At 44.5% G+C, this 23,364-nt stretch overlaps 1 protein-coding gene across 1 annotated transcript in view; it reads left to right on the forward strand.

The window, feature by feature from the left end:
* Positions 1-859: 859 nt before the first annotated feature.
* syn2a (synapsin IIa) overlaps positions 860-23,364 on the forward strand; it is a 32,082-nt gene continuing 9,577 nt past the window's right edge. Inside the window, exons 1-3 of the mRNA XM_056261127.1 lie at positions 860-1,189; positions 13,043-13,100; positions 13,176-13,267. Coding sequence (XP_056117102.1) covers positions 882-1,189; positions 13,043-13,100; positions 13,176-13,267 — 458 coding nt within the window. The 5' untranslated portion in view covers positions 860-881. The remainder of the gene's footprint in view (positions 1,190-13,042; positions 13,101-13,175; positions 13,268-23,364) is intronic.

Consider the following 23,364-nt stretch of genomic DNA (forward strand, 5'->3'; position numbering starts at 1 on the left):
CCGAATAGTGCCTCATCTCAGATTCAGTTCAAAAGAAACTTGCTATGATATAATTGTGAGAGTATAGGCATGATTTGTGTGTAGCAGCCTCTGCATCTCCTGCTGATGTAGACGCACAACCTTCAAAGAAATCCAGTCACGAGTGAACACTGAGAGGCATAAACACCGGGTATATACATGGTCATTTATCTCTCTTGACTTGACCACTTGTGATCGGATTGACCAAAACACCAAATTTGCATGCATTAAACAGAAGGATAATGATGAATAATGACACTGAGAAACTTGACGATAAATTAAAAATACGCAATAAAGCATTAAAACAGGAGCATTTTTATTTGGCTGTCAGTCTGTCTGTCTGTCAAGATTGCATACATACTAATAATAAATGAATGTCATACTGCATGTTCATAAGAACATAAATAAATAGATCAAAGATACTGCAATGTCCTATCTTTTTACATTCCAACAAGAATGAAGGCTAAGCTGCGATAAAGTTTGCAGTGAGTCAGTAAGAGCGTGGTGTGAGCGCTCATGAAACACGCATGGCAATCTCTCAGGTGATCTTCGAGTGAAACACACCCGCTCTGCTGCGAGGGAAGCTCAGTGCATGTGACTGTTGTTCCCCCACACATGTACTGCAGGAAACCTTCTGTCGGAGGATGCGATCCGGCTGGGGGAGGGGAGGGAGACGAGCAGCTCATGCAGGGATGCAGCAAGCTCTGATTGGCTGTCTGCATGTGTGACATCAGAGGTGGTGAAAGCAGAGAGGGGAGGAAGCACTGCGACTCGAGGAAGATCCCAGCATCCCTGCATCCCAGCTCTGAGCATCTCCTGTGGGATAAACCCTCTGAATCTGCGCTGCTCCTCGAGTCTCAGTCATGAACTACCTGCGCCGCCGTCTGTCGGACAGCACCTTCATCTCCAACCTGCCCAATGGCTACATGTCCGACCTGCAGAAGCCGGACCCCCCTCAGCCTCCCCCCCCGGGCCCAGCACCAGCAGCCGCTCCGGGGTCCCCGGGGCCGGACCGGAGAGCCCCCCCGCCGCAGGCGTCCGGCGCGGGCTTCTTCAGCTCCATCAGCAGTGTGGTGAAGCAGACGGCCGCCTCGGCGGGGCTGGTGGAGCAGGCGCCCGTGTCCCGGAGCCTCAAGACCCTGCTGGTCATCGACGGAGCCCAGCACGACTGGTAAGAGCAATGCGCCTCACTGAAGCGCACTGATAACCCGCCGTTATTTGGCTTATCCTCGGTTTGGCATCCTTATTTATTTAGTGCTGAGCTTAATCATTATTTTGATTGGTGGAGAATATAGTAGTAAATGCACGTTTCATTGCTGGCATTGAAAAGGCAACGCCATCACTGCATAAATCGCAGGTCTCTCTTATTTACGTGCCTAAAGTGTGTTTGATTCTGTTAAACTGAATCTCTAGTGTGAGCATGGGATAACACTGAGACAAGACGACATCTCTAAAACAATGTGATTATTATTAAATCCACTTGCTTTGGTGACCGTGCTTTTTCTATTGTTGGTCCAAAATTGTTGAATTGTCTTCCACTATCCATAATATACTTACCTCTGTTCATAGGCTTACAACTGCCCTTGATTTTTAATGTTGAATATTTCTGATGTTTTTGATGTAAACTCCCTTTATCATTTGGTTTGCGGTCTTTCTTGTTTTTTTTTATTTATTTTGATATTGTGCAGCACAATGGCCAACTGCTGCTTTTATTGTGCTATATAAATAAAAGTTGATTGATTGATTGACATGTAAACCCACATAGCAAACAGACTTGGCCCAAATGTGGCCTCAAAATGGCACTGCTGGCGTGTTGCCGGCACTGGCATGCATCATGTCAGCCAACTCTGGGCCATGCGTGGCAATGATGGCACTGCATGCATGACGGCAAACAACATTTGGGCCGATTGTGGATGGGAGGTGTGTGGCCCAGATCATGTCAGCCAACTCTGGGCCATGCGTGGCAATGATGGCACTGCATGCATGACGGCAGACAACATTTGGGCCGATTGTGGATGGGAGGTGTGTGGCCCAGATCAGTTTAGCGATTATGGCCCAGATCAGTGTAGCGATTATGGGCCTTTGTGTACTGGACAGTTATAAGTATTTAGGGCTGCTAGGCCTATTAGTTTTCAGCAATGTTCACAAAATTCAATAATCATTAAACAATTCCCAAATCCATTTGACCTGAACAAAATATACATTTTCCTAACATGATAATTGATTTTTTTTTTTAAATAAATTTATAGTTTAAAGAAAAAAGAATTCACATACAAAATAGTCATCATTTTCCATACTTTTTAGTTTAAGCACCACAAAATCATGTTAAAAACGTACTATATATATATAGCAGTTTATTAAAAAACGTTTGAAAAAAAATATCATTTAAAAAATGTTTATTTTGGCGCGATCTCCACGGTAACAGCAGCTTTTCTGGTTGGTGAATGAGGTTCACGTGATGTATGCGTCGTTTGAAATTTCTCCCGCTGAAGGGTGAAGAAGTCTGTCACTGTCAGACAACTGCTGTTCAGGTAAGTGAAGTTCGTCGCTCTCTTTCTTTGTGCTTTTTTAAATACCAGAATTCAAACTCGGATGTCACTTTGTTCTTATTGAAGTGAACTTTTGCTTATATGGTAGCGGATCCACTGCCCCTTGAGAATGCGAGTACAGACTGACGCGACCGGTGCGATGTAATGTAAGTTAATGCTGTTAAAATGATAGGACAAATCACAGCGAAATCAGCAACAAACAACAGTAATTGACTTTTAAAGCTCAAAGTGATTCAATGGTTGTATAATCAGATTTAATTATATCTAAATCTAATCTGTGACTTTGATAATCAGGAGGATATGTCTGCTATTTTATGTGTGTGTGTGTATGTCTGTTCTTGTTTTTTAAAGGAAGTTCAAACAAAACTGAAAATGTACTCATCATTTTCTCTTAAGATTGGATGAGTTGGTTTCTTTTGATGAACACAAAGAACACATTTTGAGGAATGTTGGTGACCAGACAGGTAACTGGAATGTAACATTAAATTGGAAAGTGGTTCTCTACTGATTAAACATTTATTTTTTTAATCTCTGCTGTGTTCAACAGAAGGAAGAAACTCATACAGGCATCGTACAAGTGGAGGTGAGGAAATGTTGACAGAATTTACATTTTTGGTTTAACTATTCCTTTAGTGGATAATTGCTGTTTTATTTTAACAGTTAATAAATTAAAAGTTAATTCACAGATAAGCATGTGTTTACACCACAGTTTTCATATCTAAACATTTTTAAGGTTTTTGTTTGCTAAAAAGGTTTTGTTTGTCAAAATACTGTTGTCATACTGTTGTGAGTTTGACAACAGTATTTTGACAGTCATTCAATAGTGCCACATTATAAGCAACCATTTCCTGTATAAAATGTAACCAAAGCAACCTTATTTTATTTTGTTACCTACATTTATTTACAGGTGGATTAATGTTGGTATATGTATTTATTAATTTTGTATTAATTTAATATTTTGTCTTTTAGCTGCTGTGAGAAAAAAATCGTCTGACACAACATGCTCCCGATCAGGAGATAGAAGCAACTATACAAGATGGCTTCAGCTTGCTCCTGATAGAGATGGAGGAAGGAGAGAGCGCTTGAGGAGAAAAGAGGGGCTGCAGAGCTGGACTTCACTTCCTAAGAACAATTTTTTTCTCCCTCACACATACAAAAATTCTGATGTGTAAATTTGTTTTAAGTAATTGTTTTAATTTGCTCTATGTTTGTTGAGAGTAAAATTACATTATAATATGGTTACATTTCAGTGCTAGATTCATTCATAGATTAATTTAGTTAGAATTGGAAAATGTTGTATACTTGGCTGTTCAGGCAACTAAAATAGTAGTCACACAACTCTAGCTGTATTACTACAATATTACTACAATAAGTAAGCTACTGTTTAAAGGAACACTCCACCGTTTTTTCATATTAAACTTTTTTTTTTTTTTTATTAAACAGACCATTAATATATTAAACAGACCATTAAACTATGTTATTGCCTTATAACATATAATGGATAACTATAATGTATGGCAGAATAGCACTTGATAGCACTTCAACTCGGTGCAGTAATATCATCACTCATAATCCTCTCCCGATGATATAGTTATATTACTGCGCCGAGTCCAAGTGCTATTCCGCCATACATTATTATCCATTTTTCCCGCTTAGAAAAGCGCCATGTTTTATTTTGTTTCACCATACTTGGTCGTGTAACTGTATTTAAATAGGGAAAACGTGGAGGTGTTTGGTCGCTTCTAACTTCATCTATGTTTGGATCCTAATCAATGAACTGGGCTAAGCTAAGTGCTATCAAAGTGTTGCCGCGCGCCAGAGCGATTGAGTGCCACACTGAGACGAGAGAGGTATGTATCAACTCGTCTTAGTTAAGGGAATAACATAGTTTAATATGAAAAAACGGTGGAGTGTTCCTTTAAGACAGACCAGAACATTTTGAAATTAAATGCACTTTGAGGTAATAGGATGTTGCGCTTTGAATGTACAAAAAAAAAATAGCCTACACACAGTTACATAATTCTAGATGTGAATTTTCATTATTATTAAATGTTTTGGCTTGTGCATTACTACAATAAGTAACTGTTAAAGACAGACAAGAACATTTTGAAATTAAATGCACTTTTTTGAGGTGCTAATAAGATGTTATGCTTTGAATGTACTAAAATAGCCTTCACACAGTTACACAATTCTAGATGTAATTTAAAAATGTATTTTTGGCGTGTACATTATTGTTAAATAAAGCAATTTTCAGAATTGAATTTTCCTGTGACTTATTTGTTCATATGGTTTGGTAAGATTAGGCTGGGTTATGGCTCAGTTTTGGGGTTTCTGGTGTTGATAAGGTTAACTTATGGCTGAGACTTGGTACCAAAAATAAAACCTGTTTTGGTCCTATTCAGGGCCAGTTATGGCCCATGTGTGACTCTTGTCCTTAATCCAGTTCTGGGCCACTTCAGGGCCAGTTAAGGGTTAACTGGCTGAGATTCGGGCCAGTTATGGCCCATGTGTGACCCTTGTCTTTAATCCAGTTCTGGGCCACTTCAGGGCCAGTTAAGGGTGATTAACTGGCTGAGATTCGGGCCGGTTATGGCCCATGTGTGACCCATGTCTTTAATCCAGTTCTGGGCCACTTCAGGGCCAGTTAAGGGTGATTAACTGGCTGAGATTCGGGCCGGTTGTGGCCCATGTGTGACCCTTGTCTTTAATCCAGTTCTGGGCCACTTCAGTACCGTCATTCTTTGCGGTACTTGGGCCGAGGGAAAAGTGATTGTGTGGCCCGGAGCTGGGCCAGAAAACATTTGCTATGTGGGAACGAGTGTGTGAACTGAGGAGCAGGAAATATCTGGAGCATTTCCAGTGTGTAGAAAAATCAGGTGACACTCATGCTTACTTCATATCTTATTTATCCACAATTCCCTGCCATTTCTTCAAACGATTAATGTGAATCTAGGTGAATGCATGCTAATTATTCAGTTCTGTATTTGTACACATGCAGAAGAAAAGCTCAGTCGTGCAGGAAAAGCTAGGCTGTTGGTTTGTGCTGTTGGATGATGATCTTTGTGAAACAGTGTGTGTCAAAGCTTCAGTGTGTGTTCAGTGACAAACTAACTGCTGCTTCGAGATGTCACACACCACATATATCCTCTTTTCATGGTTGGTGTAAAGAATCACATGACCAGAGCTGTTTAATTCCTGTTTGTGTCAAAGCTAAAAAAAAAGAGAAAGAAACATGTAATAACCTATAATACATGTCATGTTTAAAGGGTTTGTCATTAATATATTTATAATATGCCTCTTGCTCATTTAAATCATGCATTCATGTGGTCACAAATGGAAAAACACAGCCTTGTTGTTTAGGGTTTTTGGTTATTAAGGGGAATATTCAGTCACCTCACACACTGGCCAACATCTGTTACGCTTTTACAGCTCTTCAGCTCTAATGCTTTTAGTGCTCTTTAAAGGCCTCCAGACATTTATTTTCTGGAGCAGAGTGTTCTTGTAAGAAATGCAATGTTTAAGAAATTAAAAATCTTCCACTGGTTGTTATATATTTGTCTAGGGTTCTTCGGCTCAGTTTACCCTTCCACAAGTGCTGAAAGAGAACAGATTCTGTTTGACATTTGACATATAACAGCCATTTATATGACATATGACATTTGACAGCCTTTGACTGTAATACATTAAAATAATTAGATTCAACATTAAAATGCTTTCTTTTGTATTGGGATATGGCCCAACCCTTTCAGCTCACACATTTAGGAATGAATAATTCTACACTATACTAACCCTATGAAACTATGATGTTGTATACTATATAACTATACTACACCAGCTTACCTGTTACTGCGCAGAAATAGCATGTTTGACTTCATACGAGGTACTGAGATTTTCATGTTAAAGGTTCAGCATTGGACATCTGTGTGGAGAAACACTGGCTGAGGGTTGAATCTGAGTCTCCGTCAGCGCAGGAGAAGCCGTCCCTGCAGTCAGGGCTCTTCATGACTCTCGCTGAGGGTTGAGTCTGGCTCTGTCACGGTCTCCGTCAGCGCAGGAGAAGCCGTCCCTGCAGTCAGGGCTCTTCATGACTCTCGCTGAGGGTTGAGTCTGGCTCTGTCACGGTCTCCGTCAGCGCAGGAGAAGCCGTCCCTGCAGTCAGGGCTCTTCATGACTCTCGCTGAGGGTTGAGTCTGGCTCTGTCACGGTCTCCGTCAGTGCAGGAGAAGCCGTCCATGCAGTCAGGGCTCTTCATGACTCTCTCTGAGGGTTGAGTCTGGCTCTGTCACGGTCTCCGTCAGTGCAGGAGAAGCCGTCCATGCAGTCAGGGCTCTTCATGACTCTCTCTGAGGGTTGAGTCTGGCTCTGTCACGGTCTCCGTCAGCACAGGAGAAGCCGTCCCTGCAGTCAGGGCTCTTCATGACTCTCTCTGAGGGTTGAGTCTGGCTCTGTCACGGTCTCCGTCAGCACAGGAGAAGCCGTCCCTGCAGTCAGGGCTCTTCATGACACTCTCTGAGGGTTGAGTCTGGCTCTGTCACGGTCTCCGTCAGCGCAGGAGAAGCCGTCCCTGCAGTCAGGGCTCTTCATGACTCTCGCTGAGGGTTGAGTCTGGCTCTGCCATGGTCTCCGTCAGCGCAGGAGAAGCCGTCCCTGCAGTCAGGGCTCTTCATGACTCTCGCTGAGGGTTGAGTCTGGCTCTGTCACGGTCTCCGTCAGCGCAGGAGAAGCCGTCCCTGCAGTCAGGGCTCTTCATGACTCTCGCTGAGGGTTGAGTCTGGCTCTGTCACGGTCTCCGTCAGCGCAGGAGAAGCCGTCCCTGCAGTCAGGGCTCTTCATGACTCTCGCTGAGGGTTGAGTCTGGCTCTGCCATGGTCTCCGTCAGCGCAGGAGAAGCCGTCCCTGCAGTCAGGGCTCTTCATGACACTCTCTGAGGGTTGAGTCTGGCTCTGTCACGGTCTCCGTCAGCGCAGGAGAAGCCGTCCCTGCAGTCAGGGCTCTTCATGACTCTCGCTGAGGGTTGAGTCTGGCTCTGTCACGGTCTCCGTCAGCGCAGGAGAAGCCGTCCCTGCAGTCAGGGCTCTTCATGACTCTCGCTGAGGGTTGAGTCTGGCTCTGTCACGGTCTCCGTCAGCGCAGGAGAAGCCGTCCCTGCAGTCAGGGCTCTTCATGACTCTCGCTGAGGGTTGAGTCTGGCTCTGTCACGGTCTCCGACAGCGCAGGAGAAGCCGTCCCTGCAGTCAGGGCTCTTCATGACTCTCTCTGAGGGTTGAGTCTGGCTCTGTCATGGTCTCCGTCAGTGCAGGAGAGGCCGTCCCTGCAGTCAGGGTTCTTCATGACACTCTCTGAGGGTTGAGTCTGGCTCTGCCATGGTCTCCGTCAGCGCAGGAGAAGCCGTCCCTGCAGTCAGGGTTCTTCATGACACTCTCTGAGGGTTGAGTCTGGCTCAGTCACGGCCTCCGTCAGCGCAGGAGAAGCCGTCCCTGCAGTCAGGGCTCTTCATGACTCTCGCTGAGGGTTGAGTCTGGCTCTGTCATGGTCTCCGTCAGTGCAGGAGGAGCCGTCCCTGCAGTCAGGGCTCTTCATGACTCTCGCTGAGGGTTGAGTCTGGCTCTGTCATGGTCTCCGTCAGTGCAGGAGAAGCCGTCCCTGCAGTCAGGGTTCTTCATGACACTCTCTGAGGGTTGAGTCTGGCTCTGCCATGGTCTCCGTCAGCGCAGGAGAAGCCGTCCCTGCAGTCAGGGTTCTTCATGACAGTCTCTGAGGGTTGAGTCTGGCTCTGTCACGGTCTCCGTCAGCGCAGGAGAAGCCGTCCCTGCAGTCAGGGCTCTTCATGACTCTCGCTGAGGGTTGAGTCTGGCTCTGTCACAGTCTCCGTCAGCGCAGGAGAAGCCGTCCCTGCAGTCAGGGCTCTTCATGACTCTCTCTGAGGGTTGAGTCTGGCTCTGTCACGGTCTCCGTCAGCGCAGGAGAAGCCGTCCCTGCAGTCAGGGCTCTTCATGACTCTCTCTGAGGGTTGAGTCTGGCTCTGTCACGGTCTCCGTCAGCGCAGGAGAAGCCATCCCTGCAGTCAGGGCTCTTCATGACTCTCGCTGAGGGTTGAGTCTGGCTCTGTCACGGTCTCCGTCAGCGCCGGAGAAGCCGTCCCTGCAGTCAGGGTTCTTCATGACTCTCTCTGAGGGTTGAGTCTGGCTCTGCCATGGTCTCCGTCAGCGCAGGAGAAGCCGTCCCTGCAGTCAGGGTTCTTCATGACACTCTCTGAGGGTTGAGTCTGGCTCTGTCACGGTCTCCGTCAGCGCAGGAGAAGCCGTCCCTGCAGTCAGGGCTCTTCATGACTCTCGCTGAGGGTTGAGTCTGGCTCTGTCACGGTCTCCGTCAGCGCAGGAGAAGCCATCCCTGCAGTCAGGGCTCTTCATGACTCTCGCTGAGGGTTGAGTCTGGCTCTGTCACGGTCTCCGTCAGCGCAGGAGAAGCTGTCCCTGCAGTCAGGGCTCTTCATGACTCTCGCTGAGGGTTGAGTCTGGCTCTGTCACGGTCTCCGTCAGCGCAGGAGAAGCCGTCCCTGCAGTCAGGGCTCTTCATGACTCTCGCTGAGGGTTGAGTCTGGCTCTGTCATGGTCTCCGTCAGTGCAGGAGAAGCCGTCCCTGCAGTCAGGGTTCTTCATGACACTCCATGAGAGTTGAGTCTGGCTCTGTCACGGTCTCCGTCAGCGCAGGAGAAGCCGTCCCTGCAGTCAGGGCTCTTCATGACTCTCGCTGAGGGTTGAGTCTGGCTCTGTCACGGTCTCCGTCAGCGCAGGAGAAGCCGTCCCTGCAGTCAGGGCTCTTCATGACTCTCTCTGAGGGTTGAGTCTGGCTCTGTCACGGTCTCCGTCAGCGCAGGAGAAGCCGTCCCTGCAGTCAGGGTTCTTCATGACACTCTCTGAGGGTTGAGTCTGGCTCTGTCACGGTCTCCGTCAGCGCAGGAGAAGCCGTCCCTGCAGTCAGGGCTCTTCATGACTTTCGCTGAGGGTTGAGTCTGGCTCTGTCACGGTCTCCGTCAGCGCAGGAGAAGCCATCCCTGCAGTCAGGGCTCTTCATGACTCTCGCTGAGGGTTGAGTCTGGCTCTGTCACGGTCTCCGTCAGCGCAGGAGAAGCCGTTCCTGCAGTCAGGGCTCTTCATGACTCTCTCTGAGGGTTGAGTCTGGCTCTGCCATGGTCTCCGTCAGCGCAGGAGAAGCCGTTCCTGCAGTCAGGGCTCTTCATGACTCTCTCTGAGGGTTGAGTCTGGCTCTGCCATGGTCTCCGTCAGCGCAGGAGAAGCCGTCCCTGCAGTCAGGGCTCTTCATGACTCTCGCTGAGGGTTGAGTCTGGCTCTGTCACGGTCTCCGTCAGCGCAGGAGAAGCCGTCCCTGCAGTCAGGGCTCTTCATGACTCTCTCTGAGGGTTGAGTCTGGCTCTGTCACGGTCTCCGTCAGCGCAGGAGAAGCCGTCCCTGCAGTCAGGGCTCTTCATGACTCTCGCTGAGGGTTGAGTCTGGCTCTGCCATGGTCTCCGTCAGTGCAGGAGAAGCCGTCCCTGCAGTCAGGGCTCTTCATGACTCTCTCTGAGGGTTGAGTCTGGCTCTGTCACGGTCTCCGTCAGCGCAGGAGAAGCCGTCCCTGCAGTCAGGGCTCTTCATGACTCTCGCTGAGGGTTGAGTCTGGCTCTGCCATGGTCTCCGTCAGTGCAGGAGAAGCCGTCCCTGCAGTCAGGGCTCTTCATGACTCTCGCTGAGGGTTGAGTCTGGCTCTGTCACGGTCTCCGTCAGTGCAGGAGAAGCCGTCCCTGCAGTCAGGGCTCTTCATGACTCTTGCTGAGGGTTGAGTCTGGCTCTGCCATGGTCTCCGTCAGTGCAGGAGAAGCCGTCCCTGCAGTCAGGGCTCTTCATGACTCTCTCTGAGGGTTGAGTCTGGCTCTGCCATGGTCTCCGTCAGCGCAGGAGAAGCCGTCCCTGCAGTCAGGGCTCTTCATGACTCTCGCTGAGGGTTGAGTCTGGCTCTGTCACGGTCTCCGCTAGCGCAGGAGAAGCCGTCCCTGCAGTCAGGGCTCTTCATGACTCTCTCTGAGGGTTGAGTCTGGCTCTGCCACGGTCTCCGTCAGCGCAGGAGAAGCCGTCCCTGCAGTCAGGGCTCTTCATGGCTCTCTCTGAGGGTTGAGTCTGGCTCTGTCACGGTCTCCGTCAGCGCAGGAGAAGCCGTCCCTGCAGTCAGGGCTCTTCATGACTCTCTCTGAGGGTTGAGTCTGGCTCTGCCACGGTCTCCGTCAGCGCAGGAGAAGCCGTCCCTGCAGTCAGGGCTCTTCATGGCTCTCTCTGAGGGTTGAGTCTGGCTCTGCCATGGTCTCCGTCAGCGCAGGAGAAGCCGTCCCTGCACTCAGGGCTCTTCATGACTCTCGCTGAGGGTTGAGTCTGGCTCTGTCACGGTCTCCGTCAGCGCAGGAGAAGCCGTCCCTGCAGTCAGGGCTCTTCATGACTCTCGCTGAGGGTTGAGTCTGGCTCTGTCACGGTCTCCGTCAGCGCAGGAGAAGCCGTCCTTGCAGTCAGGGCTCTTCATGACTCTCTCTGAGGGTTGAGTCTGGCTCTGCCATGGTCTCCGTCAGCGCAGGAGAAGCCGTCCCTGCAGTCAGGGCTCTTAATGACACTCTCTCTGACGTGTGTGTGATTACTGGCGAGAAGCTGACACTCCACTGCTCTGGATTATAGCGTTGTGTTACTGAGCTGACAGTAGATCAGCAGTCTACATCCAGTAATGTTGGCTCTGCCGCGCTGTAAAACAGATGGACCTGTTTTATAATTCATACATTTCAACATATTGAACATATACAGTGACTTAATTTTGTCACTGAAAATAAATGCAATGATCATTTAGATTTTGTGTGTGCCTCTCTTAAGATGAAGTGAAAACAGTACTACCTTCACATACTCGCCATAGCGCTCTGTACACAACACTTCAACTACATGTGCTTTTATATTCTGTGCTGTGTTGACCAATGATTGATTTTATGATTACATCATATGATACATTCATTATGTAGCCAGTCCTGCATCAATTACAGCAAAGAGAAAACTGGCATGCATCGTGTACAAATCTTATCCGCTGTATAAAGTTTTGACAATAAGCCTGATACAGGACAGGGTACAAACGGGGTAAAAGCCGCCTTTGATTCTTTTTTCCTCTAATCCACAAGATGCACACACACTTGCCGCAGCACTTTCCAGAACATCCGCTTTTCAAGATGCACGTGGAAATTTGTCTGATCCTTGACGCGAATTCAGACAGCAGCGCAAAGTACAATCTGCTAATTTGATCTAATATTTAATGTTTTTTAAAATGTTGTAGATTTATGTAGAAAATGAGAATCGATAAAATGATTGACTATATTTTTCAATAACAGAAGAATATGAAAGTATGGTATTTGGGGCGAAAGGCACAATAATTAACATGATAAGAAACAGACAGATGGTAAATATCATATATTAAGTTGGGTGTCCACCGTCCTTAGAGATAATCACCATATTTATAATGAAACCATCATATTTAAAACAATATCATATTAATCATATCATATAATAAAATGTCATGTTTATTGTTACTACTGTAAATCTATATTAAATTATTATGGGACCTCATTTCAGAATCTTTACTTTTTTTAAATAATTTTTTTAAATATATTTTTATATTAACATTTTAATGGCAGTTAAAAAATCATTATTAAAAACACACATGATTTTAACTGCAGTCCTGTGTGTCTTTGCCCCATGCTGGCTGTACCCGTGTGTCTGGCTGTACCCGTGTCTTTGCCCCATGCTGGCTGTACCCGTGTGTCTGGCTGTACCCGTGTGTCTGGCTGTACCCGTGTGTCTTTGCCCCATGCTGGCTGTACCCGTGTGTCTGGCTGTACCCGTGTGTCTTTGCCCCATTCTGGCTGTACCCCGTGTGTCTTTGCCCCATGCTGGCTGTACCCCGTGTGTCTTTGCCCCATGCTGGCTGTACCCCGTGTGTCTGTGGGGTAAAAGACCTCGCCACCTCATACATTTATACCATTTTTAAACAAACAAACAAACTTTTATGATTTTTTTCACACAAAATCTGTTGCTCCATCAATGTTCAATACAAAAAAATAATAATTCTGGGTGTGTCTTCAGCCCCGTTGTACTCTATAACTGACCCTATAACATATTCTTGCATACTAGTGATGGAAAAATAGATAATTACAAAGACATGAGTTCACAGATAATAAAGCACATAATTTTAAGTTCATTTTTCTTATTTGCTTGTGAAATGCAAATGACTCCTATGATTTTTTGCATGATGCAATTTATTTTGACCTGAGCATCTCCTTTTAGATAATTCTCTGAACAGAACAATCAAACCAGACACAATGCAAAGTGCATTTAAGTGCATATTTGATCACTTTTTAAATCATCTTTTTTTCCCTTTTCTTTTTTCCTTTTCTACAGGGTCAAACTCTTTAGAGGAAAAAAACTGAATGGAGATTATGACATTAAAGTTGAACAGGTGAGTTTATAAAAGTCAAAAGACAAATCAAATCAAAGTATTCTCCTTTATTCCTTGATTTCTCTTGTGTTTCAGGCTGAGTTTGGGGACATCAGTGTTGTGGCTCATGCTAACGGGTCATGCAACGTGGCTGTGCAGGTTTGGCAGAATGGAAACAAGACTGTCAGGTAAACTTGTGTTTATAAATCACCTCAAGCTGTTCATATTGTACTGCAATAACCGAGATAATGTGAAATAACTATTGAATATAATCTAAAAGCATCAGTTTCTATAATCTAATGTGCTATTGTGTGTACAATAACAGTCATCAAAGTTTCATAACCTTCAATCAGTATGAAAGCTAAATGAACCCGCTCAGAGAGAACTGGTTTGATGCGTCACACATGCAAGCTGTATCATTATCCTGGGATGTAATAAAGCACAATTATAATAAAAGGCCATTCGTAATGATTTGAGTGGCTTGTTGTCACCAAGACAATGCTTCTGTTTCCACAAATGGCCCATGAATTCACATAAGTCTTCAGACACATATCCAAAACACTGTCTAAAATGACTATAATGAGACATTAGTATAGATTATCATACATATTCAATGAAAACATGAGAATGAGCTGTGTTGGAGACGTGTGTGTGATGTGGCCTGTGACGGACCACTGCTCGAGCAGGGTCTGGTTGCGTCTCCAGAGGTGTGCTTGCCGCAGCTCAGATGTGCTGAACAGAAACCCCTGAACGCTGCCCGTGAGTCAGCATTTACCACCCAGTGAGAGAGCTATGGATATAAACAGAATAAAACATTTTAAAAGATAATTCTGACTTTATAACACACAATTGCGACTTTATATAATGCAATTCTGACTTTACACCTCGCAATCGTGAGAAAAAAGTTTTTAGTTTTTATTCTGTGGCAGAAACAAGCCTCTATAGAGAGCCGCTAATGAGATATAGGTTTCCCTTTATAAACGTCCGCCCAAGAGATGAAGAGCTGATTACTCTTCCGTAGTAACGTTATCGTCTGCACATATGCAAAGCATGCACTCCTCCTGCGACGAGGAAAAGGCGGCGGGAGAAACAGCAATAGCTCCACAGTTCAGGCTGTCCTGCTGTTTCACTGACTCTAAGCACAAAAGCTGGACTGGCTTTAAGCATAACTTTAATCCCCCCAATGCAAACTACATACAAGAAGAATGTACGAGGCACGTAATTCACTTCAGTTGCTTTGCCATAGAGCGAGCAAACAGTAACGCTGTCTTCAGAGATAGATGCTTTAAGACAATGCTCTCTAATGGGTCAATATGGGGCAGTGAGAGCACTTGTAGAACCACCAATAAACCTCAAGACGATGATTTACGTACGCTTCACAAACCACTGTTGTTCCCTGATCCAGCCTCGTGGCCCTGCTTTCATCCAATAGTTCCTGCAGGAAGCATAAAAACAGGCAATTTGCCACAATTTCCCCATCCAACCTGGCCTGTCTGTATCTCTGAAACGGTGTTTGTTTAAAAAAAATGCAATCATGGAACTGCACCATTCTACTCACTTCTCCTCATACTAATCAGGATAGCGGGAAACACGAGCAACGGGAGTTCAATCAGGCAGAAATCGATGTAATGAAAAGGTAACAACATTGTCTGTGAGAAAGAATATCTCTGATCTACCGAGTGATATTCGTTCTCGATGTTGCTCTATACGTGAGAGAATAACACCAGACGTGGATGCGACCAAGCCACTGTTGCAAATCCATTTGTTCTCCGTGTCAGAAGTAGCGCGAGCGCGTGGAGTACGTCAGAAAGGTCATCGGTTCGTCTTGTCGCACTGCGTCCAGTATAGACATCATCACTGATGATAATGAGTGGTTCTGTGTGTTTCTGTCGCAGTGCTGCTCCACACATTCAGTCTCTGAAGCGGGGGAGATCGACCACCTTGCCTGTTTATATAGGCTACGACTGAAACCCCTCTCACCGTTCTGCTGTTGAACACCACTCCCAGCCCATGAGAGATGCATTCATTACTACCTCTGTTAGAGGGACAGGACCTCATTAGGTCCCTTGTCTAGCAGAAGTGTGGGCTCTCCAGCTTCACACGCTCCTCTCAGATAATCTCTCTGCGGCTGAGCCAGTGTCCAGGACTCAAGCTCTGATCTCCACCCAGTGCTGAAATGCTCTCGTTCTCAACCGCCCCGGGGAAATGAGAGCCATCAACACCAATAACCTCAGACCGAGAGGGCCTGATCGCAGCGAGCTCTGAGAGCTGGAGCTGAATACCCTGGTGCCGCTCTCGCCCCCCTGTGGTGAACAGGTCTCGGATCTGTGAAGCCTGCCTGTTTTTCTCACCCAGGAGATCGGCAGGGTTGGTTTGCTGCATCTGTGGCGTAGGACTGTTACCTTAACTTGAGCCGTTTAGACTGTGACATGATGAGGTGTGTGAGGGCAATAACCGCAGTAATCTGGCTAGCTCTCGTTGTACTGTGACGTGAGGTTCACGCGAGCAGGCTGATGAGGTCTAGCTCCCGTTCCCCCATATCTGGGATATCCAGCTAGTTAACTCGACATCAGCTGCATAAACTCATCAACCAGCCATTCAGAAATGTCCTGTTGCTTCTACATGTTGTCCCTTCTTCTTGAGTCTCTCCATCTTTGTCTGACTCCGGTTTGAACATAAAAGGCAAAAAGTTTATGAAATGTAACATTGCGTGTCTGTGTGAGGTAATCAGAGCTGCTAACACACACACACACACACACACACACACAAGCTCTTGAAGCTCCGCCCCCTGTGCCGGGAGCAGCAGCTCATTTGCATTTAAAGGGACGCAAATTTTTTTTAGTTTTTGCTCACCCTCAAAAAGTGACAATTTTAACATGCTATAAAAAATATCTGTGGGGTATTTTGAGCTAAAACTTCTCATACACACTCTGGGCACGAGTGAGATGAAGTAGATGGAAGGATGGTGTGAGGATGCTCCTCATCTTCATCCTCATCAAGAAGCCAGGAGGACCCCTTCGTCCTCCACCCGTGTGTGGGTGTCTCCCCCAGTCCTCCATGATGTCTCCCCAGCCGCCTCCTCTCTGTGCTGAGGGGAGAACCTCGAGTCCTTGTTTCCTGACACCACATGTAGGGAAAATAGAACAAATACAATGTTGGATAGTTTTCTCTATGCAAATAACATTTATTTTTCTGTTTATGACACAAATCGAGTCGTATCTTTGGAGTTGTGATTGATGATCATTTAAGCTTCACAGAGCACATTGCTAGAACTGCCCGGTCCAGCAGATTTGCCTTATACAACATCAGGAGGATCAGGCCCTTTCTATCAGAGCTACAGCTGCTCCCGACGAGCTGGATGGCGCCTTGCATGGCTGACACCGCCGTCGGTGTATGAATGAGTGAGTGTGTAGACTTGGAATTAAAGCCTCTTTTGTTTCCCCGTTATTATTTGATTTACGGGACCGGACACCAGTTATCTTGCCAAGGAAGATTTTTATTCTTATATGTCAGGAGAGAAACTTCAAGATGTTGTATTCATGCCAGGTCAATGCGTTTCCGTGTTTCTCTGAGGTAGTACAGTAAGATTGAGTTTTTATACATCACAGAGAGTCTTACAGCTTCCTTGTAAGGTAACAAAACATGTTGCTCTGAGCTTCTTAAAATTAGAACGTATGTCATACGTATACGTTATGCTTAACATGTCACAATTCACTTCCATATTAAGAACTATCCTTGTTGTTTACATCTGTGATACACTCACATCAGCGGAACATGTTACATTGTACACACCCTCTAAGCAAAATATATCTTCCCCCTGTCTGACATATGATCATCCCATGGACCCATGCTATCTATAGCCCCTCATGCATTCAAACTCATGCTTTTGAAACTTCATAAGATGATACAACTGATTATGAATATTAATAAAGAATAATAATACAGATACATAATATTTAATAATGAAATAATATTAAAAGATGAAATTTTGAATCTTCATTTCCCTCCACTGGAACTACGGCCGTCAGTTCCACACCATCATTCCCAGGTGGCCAACCTATAGAAGTGATAGTGAGGAGAAGAAATAGCAGACCAAGAAAATAGAAAGAACAGAACAGAAGAATGGAAACAGAAAAGGAAAAGAAAAAACAAAACAAAGAAACAAAAACAAAACAAAGAACAAAACCCCAACCCATGATATGTTCCCGTATACTATGTGTATTTTAATATCTATGTGTATGTATTTAAAATGAACCCCAGTCATCTAAGAAAAGAAAACTAATAAGTCTTCTGTCCGTGCCTGAACTCATTAATTAATTAACTCGTTAATTAATTAAATCCTCCAGTTCCGAACCAAAACAAGAAATTAAAATAAACGTTGATGTTAAAGGATCCTATCCCTTGGGGTTGAAAATCAGTAAACGGATGTTCATTGTTTGTGAGGTAGTGTAGAATGTGTAAAATCTCTTATTTCACGCTGTATGTCCCATTCTTAGTTCTATCCATTTGGTTAGAAATAATCAATTTGACAGGTTTGGTACTTTTCCTTCTAGTAACACATATAAGGACTTGGATTATTAGCATGAACACAAAAACTCCTACCATAGTCAAAACTATCCAATCTGACCATGATAAATTCCCTAGGATTCGTGGTAGTTTCCTCTCAGACATTAATTTAGCTACTCCATTTGCTACAATAACATGACCCATTGCTTGAATTCCCTCCTCTTGAGCTGCTTTTACACTCTTTTTAACTCTTCTAACCATTTCAAAGAGTTCATAATTCCGTTCTTCTACTAGATCATTATTCCACCATTGTGGCTCTATCTGCAACAATTGCACATGTGGAACATGAATTCCACCCAAGTGAAGAGGATAGAGAATCTCAAGGCAAAATGGATCAGGAGGAATTGGACACAACTTTCCCCCGTATATCATATTTTCACTTATTCCATCATGTAATATACACCACTGTGCTTCTGACACCTGCCATGCACCTGTGGCTTGATCTAAAGGAACTACTTCCCAAACAGCAGAACCATTAAGAGATAGACTAAACATTGTAGAGCATGAGCAAATTACCCACTCATGTTCCTCAACACAACAGTCTGTAGTAGAAATCATTGGTGTATCGCCGTCAGCCCAATATCCATTCCTTCCTAATCTAATTACTGAATTTCCTTGTCTAACACCCATTGATTGGAATTGCCTGACTGTCATAACATTGCGCTTCCCATATTGAGGCCATATCATAATCAAAGGTAACATTCCAGAACCTGACAACGAATTTTCATTAATAGCGATTTTAACTAATGGAATATGTTTAGCAGAAGTCAAATTAAGTTGATTACCGAAAACCACTAACAAAGATTCTGCTATTCGCTCAGGAACTTGTCCCATTCGAATAACTTGAATATCTTCTACCATTTGATCCTTTAAATTCTGAGCTAAAAATAAACACGCTGCACGATGTGTCTCAAAATTAGACGATTTTGTTAATGCATCTGCCAATTCCTTTGCAGCATCATTAAGATGCTGACCCGCTGCTATAATATGTAGAGAACCCTGAAGAGCCTCAGTGAGTCCTTTCCCAGACATTGTCCCCACCCACTGAGTATACTTGCTTAGTTGATTCATTTGAGCAGTATTACTAATTGAATTGACAGAACCAAATACCCCCGCTATGTCTCCCCATATACTTCGAGTTTTACGATTTTTACTACTCAGAGGATTTTTAGAGGTATAATATTTAACTTCTTTGTCCAACCAACTTCTTATTTGTGTAAAATTACCACAATAAGACTGATCAAAAACTGTAAGAAGAGAGTTCAAGTTATAATTAATTCGTTGTCGCACCATATGGGCTTCATTTATTAAGGTTTTGGTTTCTTTTGCCAACAAAATACCATGAGCTGGTGCAATAGTTGTATTTGGGCATGTTTGAGCTTTGTTTGACTTTACCGCAGAAAGATAAAAACACCTTCCGATTTCCCCAGTTTCTAGTTCAGTCTCACAATATTCATTCTCATCTTCTGAATGCCATACTCGTACATAATTTCCCTTGAATCTTGTTGTTCTTGAGGAAGCATCCCTCAGAAACCCTTCACATGGCAACACTATGGGATAAATACACCCTTGGGTCAATGAATCCCATATTGTAAGCATGTGGGTACGATTCAGAACTAAATTAATTTCCACATTAGTAGACGTTATGAGGTTTAACCCTATAACTTCACATTGTTCTTTGGAACAAATTTCTCGTCTTTGAGCACTACCAGTATACCCCCCGTCTTTTACCGGCCAAATTACTCTGCTTTTGTAACATTGGTGGTAAAAGTTACATCCTCCAAAGACGTCCTTACGATATTTAGCAAGGTCTTTATCATTGCGTGGCACCCAATCCCATAATCCCCATTTGGAAATAAAGGGTAGAGTAAAATGTTGGCCAGATTTCAGAGTTGCATTCCGAGTGATTTCTTGAACTCGAGGAGTCCATAAGGCTTGGCTTTCTTGATAAATGCCAAGTAAAATTAAAAATAAGCATACCATCGTCGTTGGGTATCGAGAATAACTTGCAACCATCTCTAATCAATGTCAATGGAATTGATTCCTGAAATGGAAGCAGAGAAATAATTAACATCACTTCTTTGTTCCCAATTTTTTAAACTAATGGATGAACATTGCTCAATCTCAGGCCATAAGCCATCATTATCATCTTGTTCATTCACTAAGCAAGGTTTAACTTGTGACCAATGATACCATCTATCTGTTCCTACACCCTTCCCTTTGAGACAAACACTTGTATCAGTAGTTAGGAGTATCTCATATGGTCCTTCCCATCTAGGCTCTAAACCTTTCCTAGCAATTCGTTTGATCATAACAAAACTGCCTAACTCGGGAATGTGTGGAATGTCAGTAGTGGTATGTTTTTCATCCCATTGCTGTTGAGCTTCTCGCACTTTCTTATTATTGTCTTTAGTAGCTTTATCCAGCATTGCGAGATAGCGTCGTAACTTTTCTTGGAACAAAGTAGAGTCTCCTCCTGTTCCCGCAGGTGGCGGAGCATCAGGGGGTAGAACCATTGCTCTTCCAGTCATTAGTTCAAAAGGGGTTAGTCCTGTAACTCGGTTTGGAGTTGCTCTCAAGTTCCACAGAATAGCAGGTAATAACTTATGCCAACCTTGACCAGTTTGCAGAATGGCTTTGGTAAGTGCGGTTTTCAATGATCGATTCATTCTCTCCACAAGCCCTGATGCTTCCGGATGGTACGGAATATGGAATTTTTGTTTAATCCCCATCAATTTCATTGCTTCCTTCATCAATTTTCCAGTGAAATGAGTTCCATTGTCAGAATCAAGTTCATATGGAAGACCCCAGCGAGGAAAAACTTCTTCCACCATTACTCGTGCTGTCGCTTCAGCAGTGCAAGTTTTTGTAGGGAATGCTTCCACCCATCTAGTAAATCTGTCTATGATTACAAGTATGTATTGATACCCTCCACTGGGTGATAAAGGTCCTGTGAAATCAATTTGGAGGTGTGTCCATGGACCTGTTGGTCTGGGTGCATGTGACATTCGCACCTTTACAGATTTTCCCACATTTGCTTTGAGGCATATCAAGCATCTCCTACAGTAATCATCAATGTCTCTCATCATTCTTGGCCACCACCAAGTCTCACTGATTTGAGATTTCATTGCTTTTGCTCCAGCATGTACCTTTCCATGATACAGCTGCATTAGTTCTCTTCTTGTTCCGATAGGCATCACCACTTGTCCTGTTGGAATTCTCCAGATACCTTGATCATCCTCTTTCGCTCCCGCTTTTATCCATTGTTCTTTCTCTTCATCTGTCTCCAGTTGATATGACAGAAGATGGAGCTCAGGATTATCCTTGCTGTTTTCCTTTACCAAGGTAACAGGAGTAAGAGGAAGTAGAGCTGCTTCTCTAGCTGCTGCATCTGCTGCCGTGTTTCCTTGACTTTCTTTGGACTTGTCAGATTGATGTGATTTTACTTTGATCACGGATGCTTCTCGGGGTAAGTAACATGCTGTAATCAAACGACGAATTATGGAAGCATGTTGTATTTCGCTCCCACTGCTAGTGATAAGTCCACGTCTTTTCCACAGAGCCAGGTAGTCATGGACCACGCCAAAAGCATAACGACTATCTGTATAGATGTTGACTCGATCTCCTTCTGATAGTTCAAAGGCTTCTGTAAGTGCTATAAGTTCAGCTACTTGCGCTGAAAATTTCCCAGAAAGGGCTCCTTTCTTTACAACAGTTCCATCTCCTTTCACTACAGCCCATCCAGTATGTCGTTTTCCATCAACATAATAACTGGATCCATCAACCCATAACTCTTTGTCTGGGTTTTCAAGAGGGATTGAATTAACTGGACCAAGACTATCTTCTTCTACTTGTTTTTCACACTCATGTGGTATTCCCTCATGTGGTTCCAGCATCATTGTTGCAGGGTTAAGAGACGTGTCCCTGATGATTTCCACTCTTAAATCCTTGTTCAACAAAGTTGCTTCCCATTTTGCTCTTCTTGCATCAGTTATGGTTTTGATGTTCGTGTTGTTCAACAGTGTCACTATACTGTGTGGAGTGTGCAATATTATAGTTTGTGCTCCTATCAGATTCTCAACAGCATCCACTGCCCATGTGGCACCATCGAGGGCTTGAATACATCGTGGTTGCCCAATCATAGTGACAGGAATCTTTGTGGAAAAGTATCCAACTGGTCTGTATCGATCACCTGGTTTTTGACACAGTACTGCTGAATATGTCTCATCTCCTACCCTGGTCCACAAATGAAAATGCAACCGTCCGTCAGGAAGTCCCAAAGCTGGGGCTGAAGTCAGTTTTTCTTTCATAGAAGTAAACGCTTCCTCAGCTTCCGGTGTCCAGTTTATCTGTTCCACTCCAGGCTTTCCTCCCTTGTACAGGTCGATGAGGGGGCTGGTGATGCTAGCAAAATCAGGTATATACTGACGACAATAGTTGAAAAGTCCCATCACCTTCCGCATTCCTGTAACTGTTAGAGGTTTTGGAAGTTGTCGTAATGCCTCTACACGCTCTGTTGTCATTCTCCTTCCCTCCACAGATATTTCTTGGCCCAAATAGATAACCTTGGATTTGGCCAGCTGTGCTTTGTCGGGGTTAACTTTGAATCCCCCTTTCCTAAGGGCTTGTAGGACAACATTCAGAGCAAATACATGGCTGTTTTCATCTGGGCTTGCAATTAACAAGTCATCAACATATTGGAGGCAAACACTTCCTGATTTCTCAATTTCAGCTTTTTGCTCCGTTAAGAACTGGTCCAAAGCTCTATGAAATACAACAGGAGAAAGATTAAGACCTTGTGGGAGTCTGTTCCAAACATACTGTTTTGCGCCCACTGTGAAGGCTAATTTCTCTTGAGATCTTTTGTCTATAGGTATAGACCAGAAAGCCGACAGTACATCCAGTACCGTAAAAATTTTAGCATTTCCTGGAATATCATTCAGAATGGTGGCAGGATTGGCCACAATAGGATGCGGTTTTGGTGTTACACTGTTAAGTCTTGTGTAATCAATGGTAAGTCGCCATGAGTTATCAGATTTCTTGACAGGCCAGACAGGACTATTAGTGGTAGATGAAGTTTGTCTGATGATTCCTTCAGCTTCCAAGTCTGCCACTATCTCCTCCACGGCTCGTCTTGCTTCAGGTCGGATGGGGTATTGTTTATGAGGGGCATGTATCGGTCCCTCAATAACAATGGGATCAATGTTGGCTTTGCCACAATCCAATTTGTGTTTAGCCCAAACATCCGGATATAAACTGCACAGAAGACCCCACACACCGTCTTTTTTCCAGTTTCTGATAATTGGTTTTGCTGTACCAACAGACCTTAGATTACATGTGCGATCTTCGTGTGGTATTATCCCAGCAGTTGTAGCGATTTGACGACTGTCAGTGAATATGATCATGTTCAACAATGGAAGAATGTCCATGCCAATAAGGCTTCCTTGTGAATTCGGCCCAACCCAGAAAGATGTCCATAAGACTTCATCTTCATGTATTTGCAGTGGAACTTGAATACTTTTGCGAAATTTTGTGATACCTCCTCCAACTCCTTCAACTTCCATAGTTTCATCTGTTGTAGGTAGGTTCAGATCTGTTATTGAAATAGCTGCTCCTGTGTCAACCAGGATGTCACATGGGTGGCCCCCTATTAATGCATTGACGAAAAGGCGATTGTCTCTTTTCTTACTAATACAGGGGGCCGCTGATTCCTATTGCG

Source organism: Rhinichthys klamathensis, unplaced genomic scaffold (genome assembly GCF_029890125.1).
Source record: "Rhinichthys klamathensis goyatoka isolate OS25496 unplaced genomic scaffold, OSU_Roscu_1.1 h1tg000010l_1, whole genome shotgun sequence".
Taxonomy (NCBI): domain Eukaryota; kingdom Metazoa; phylum Chordata; class Actinopteri; order Cypriniformes; family Leuciscidae; genus Rhinichthys; species Rhinichthys klamathensis.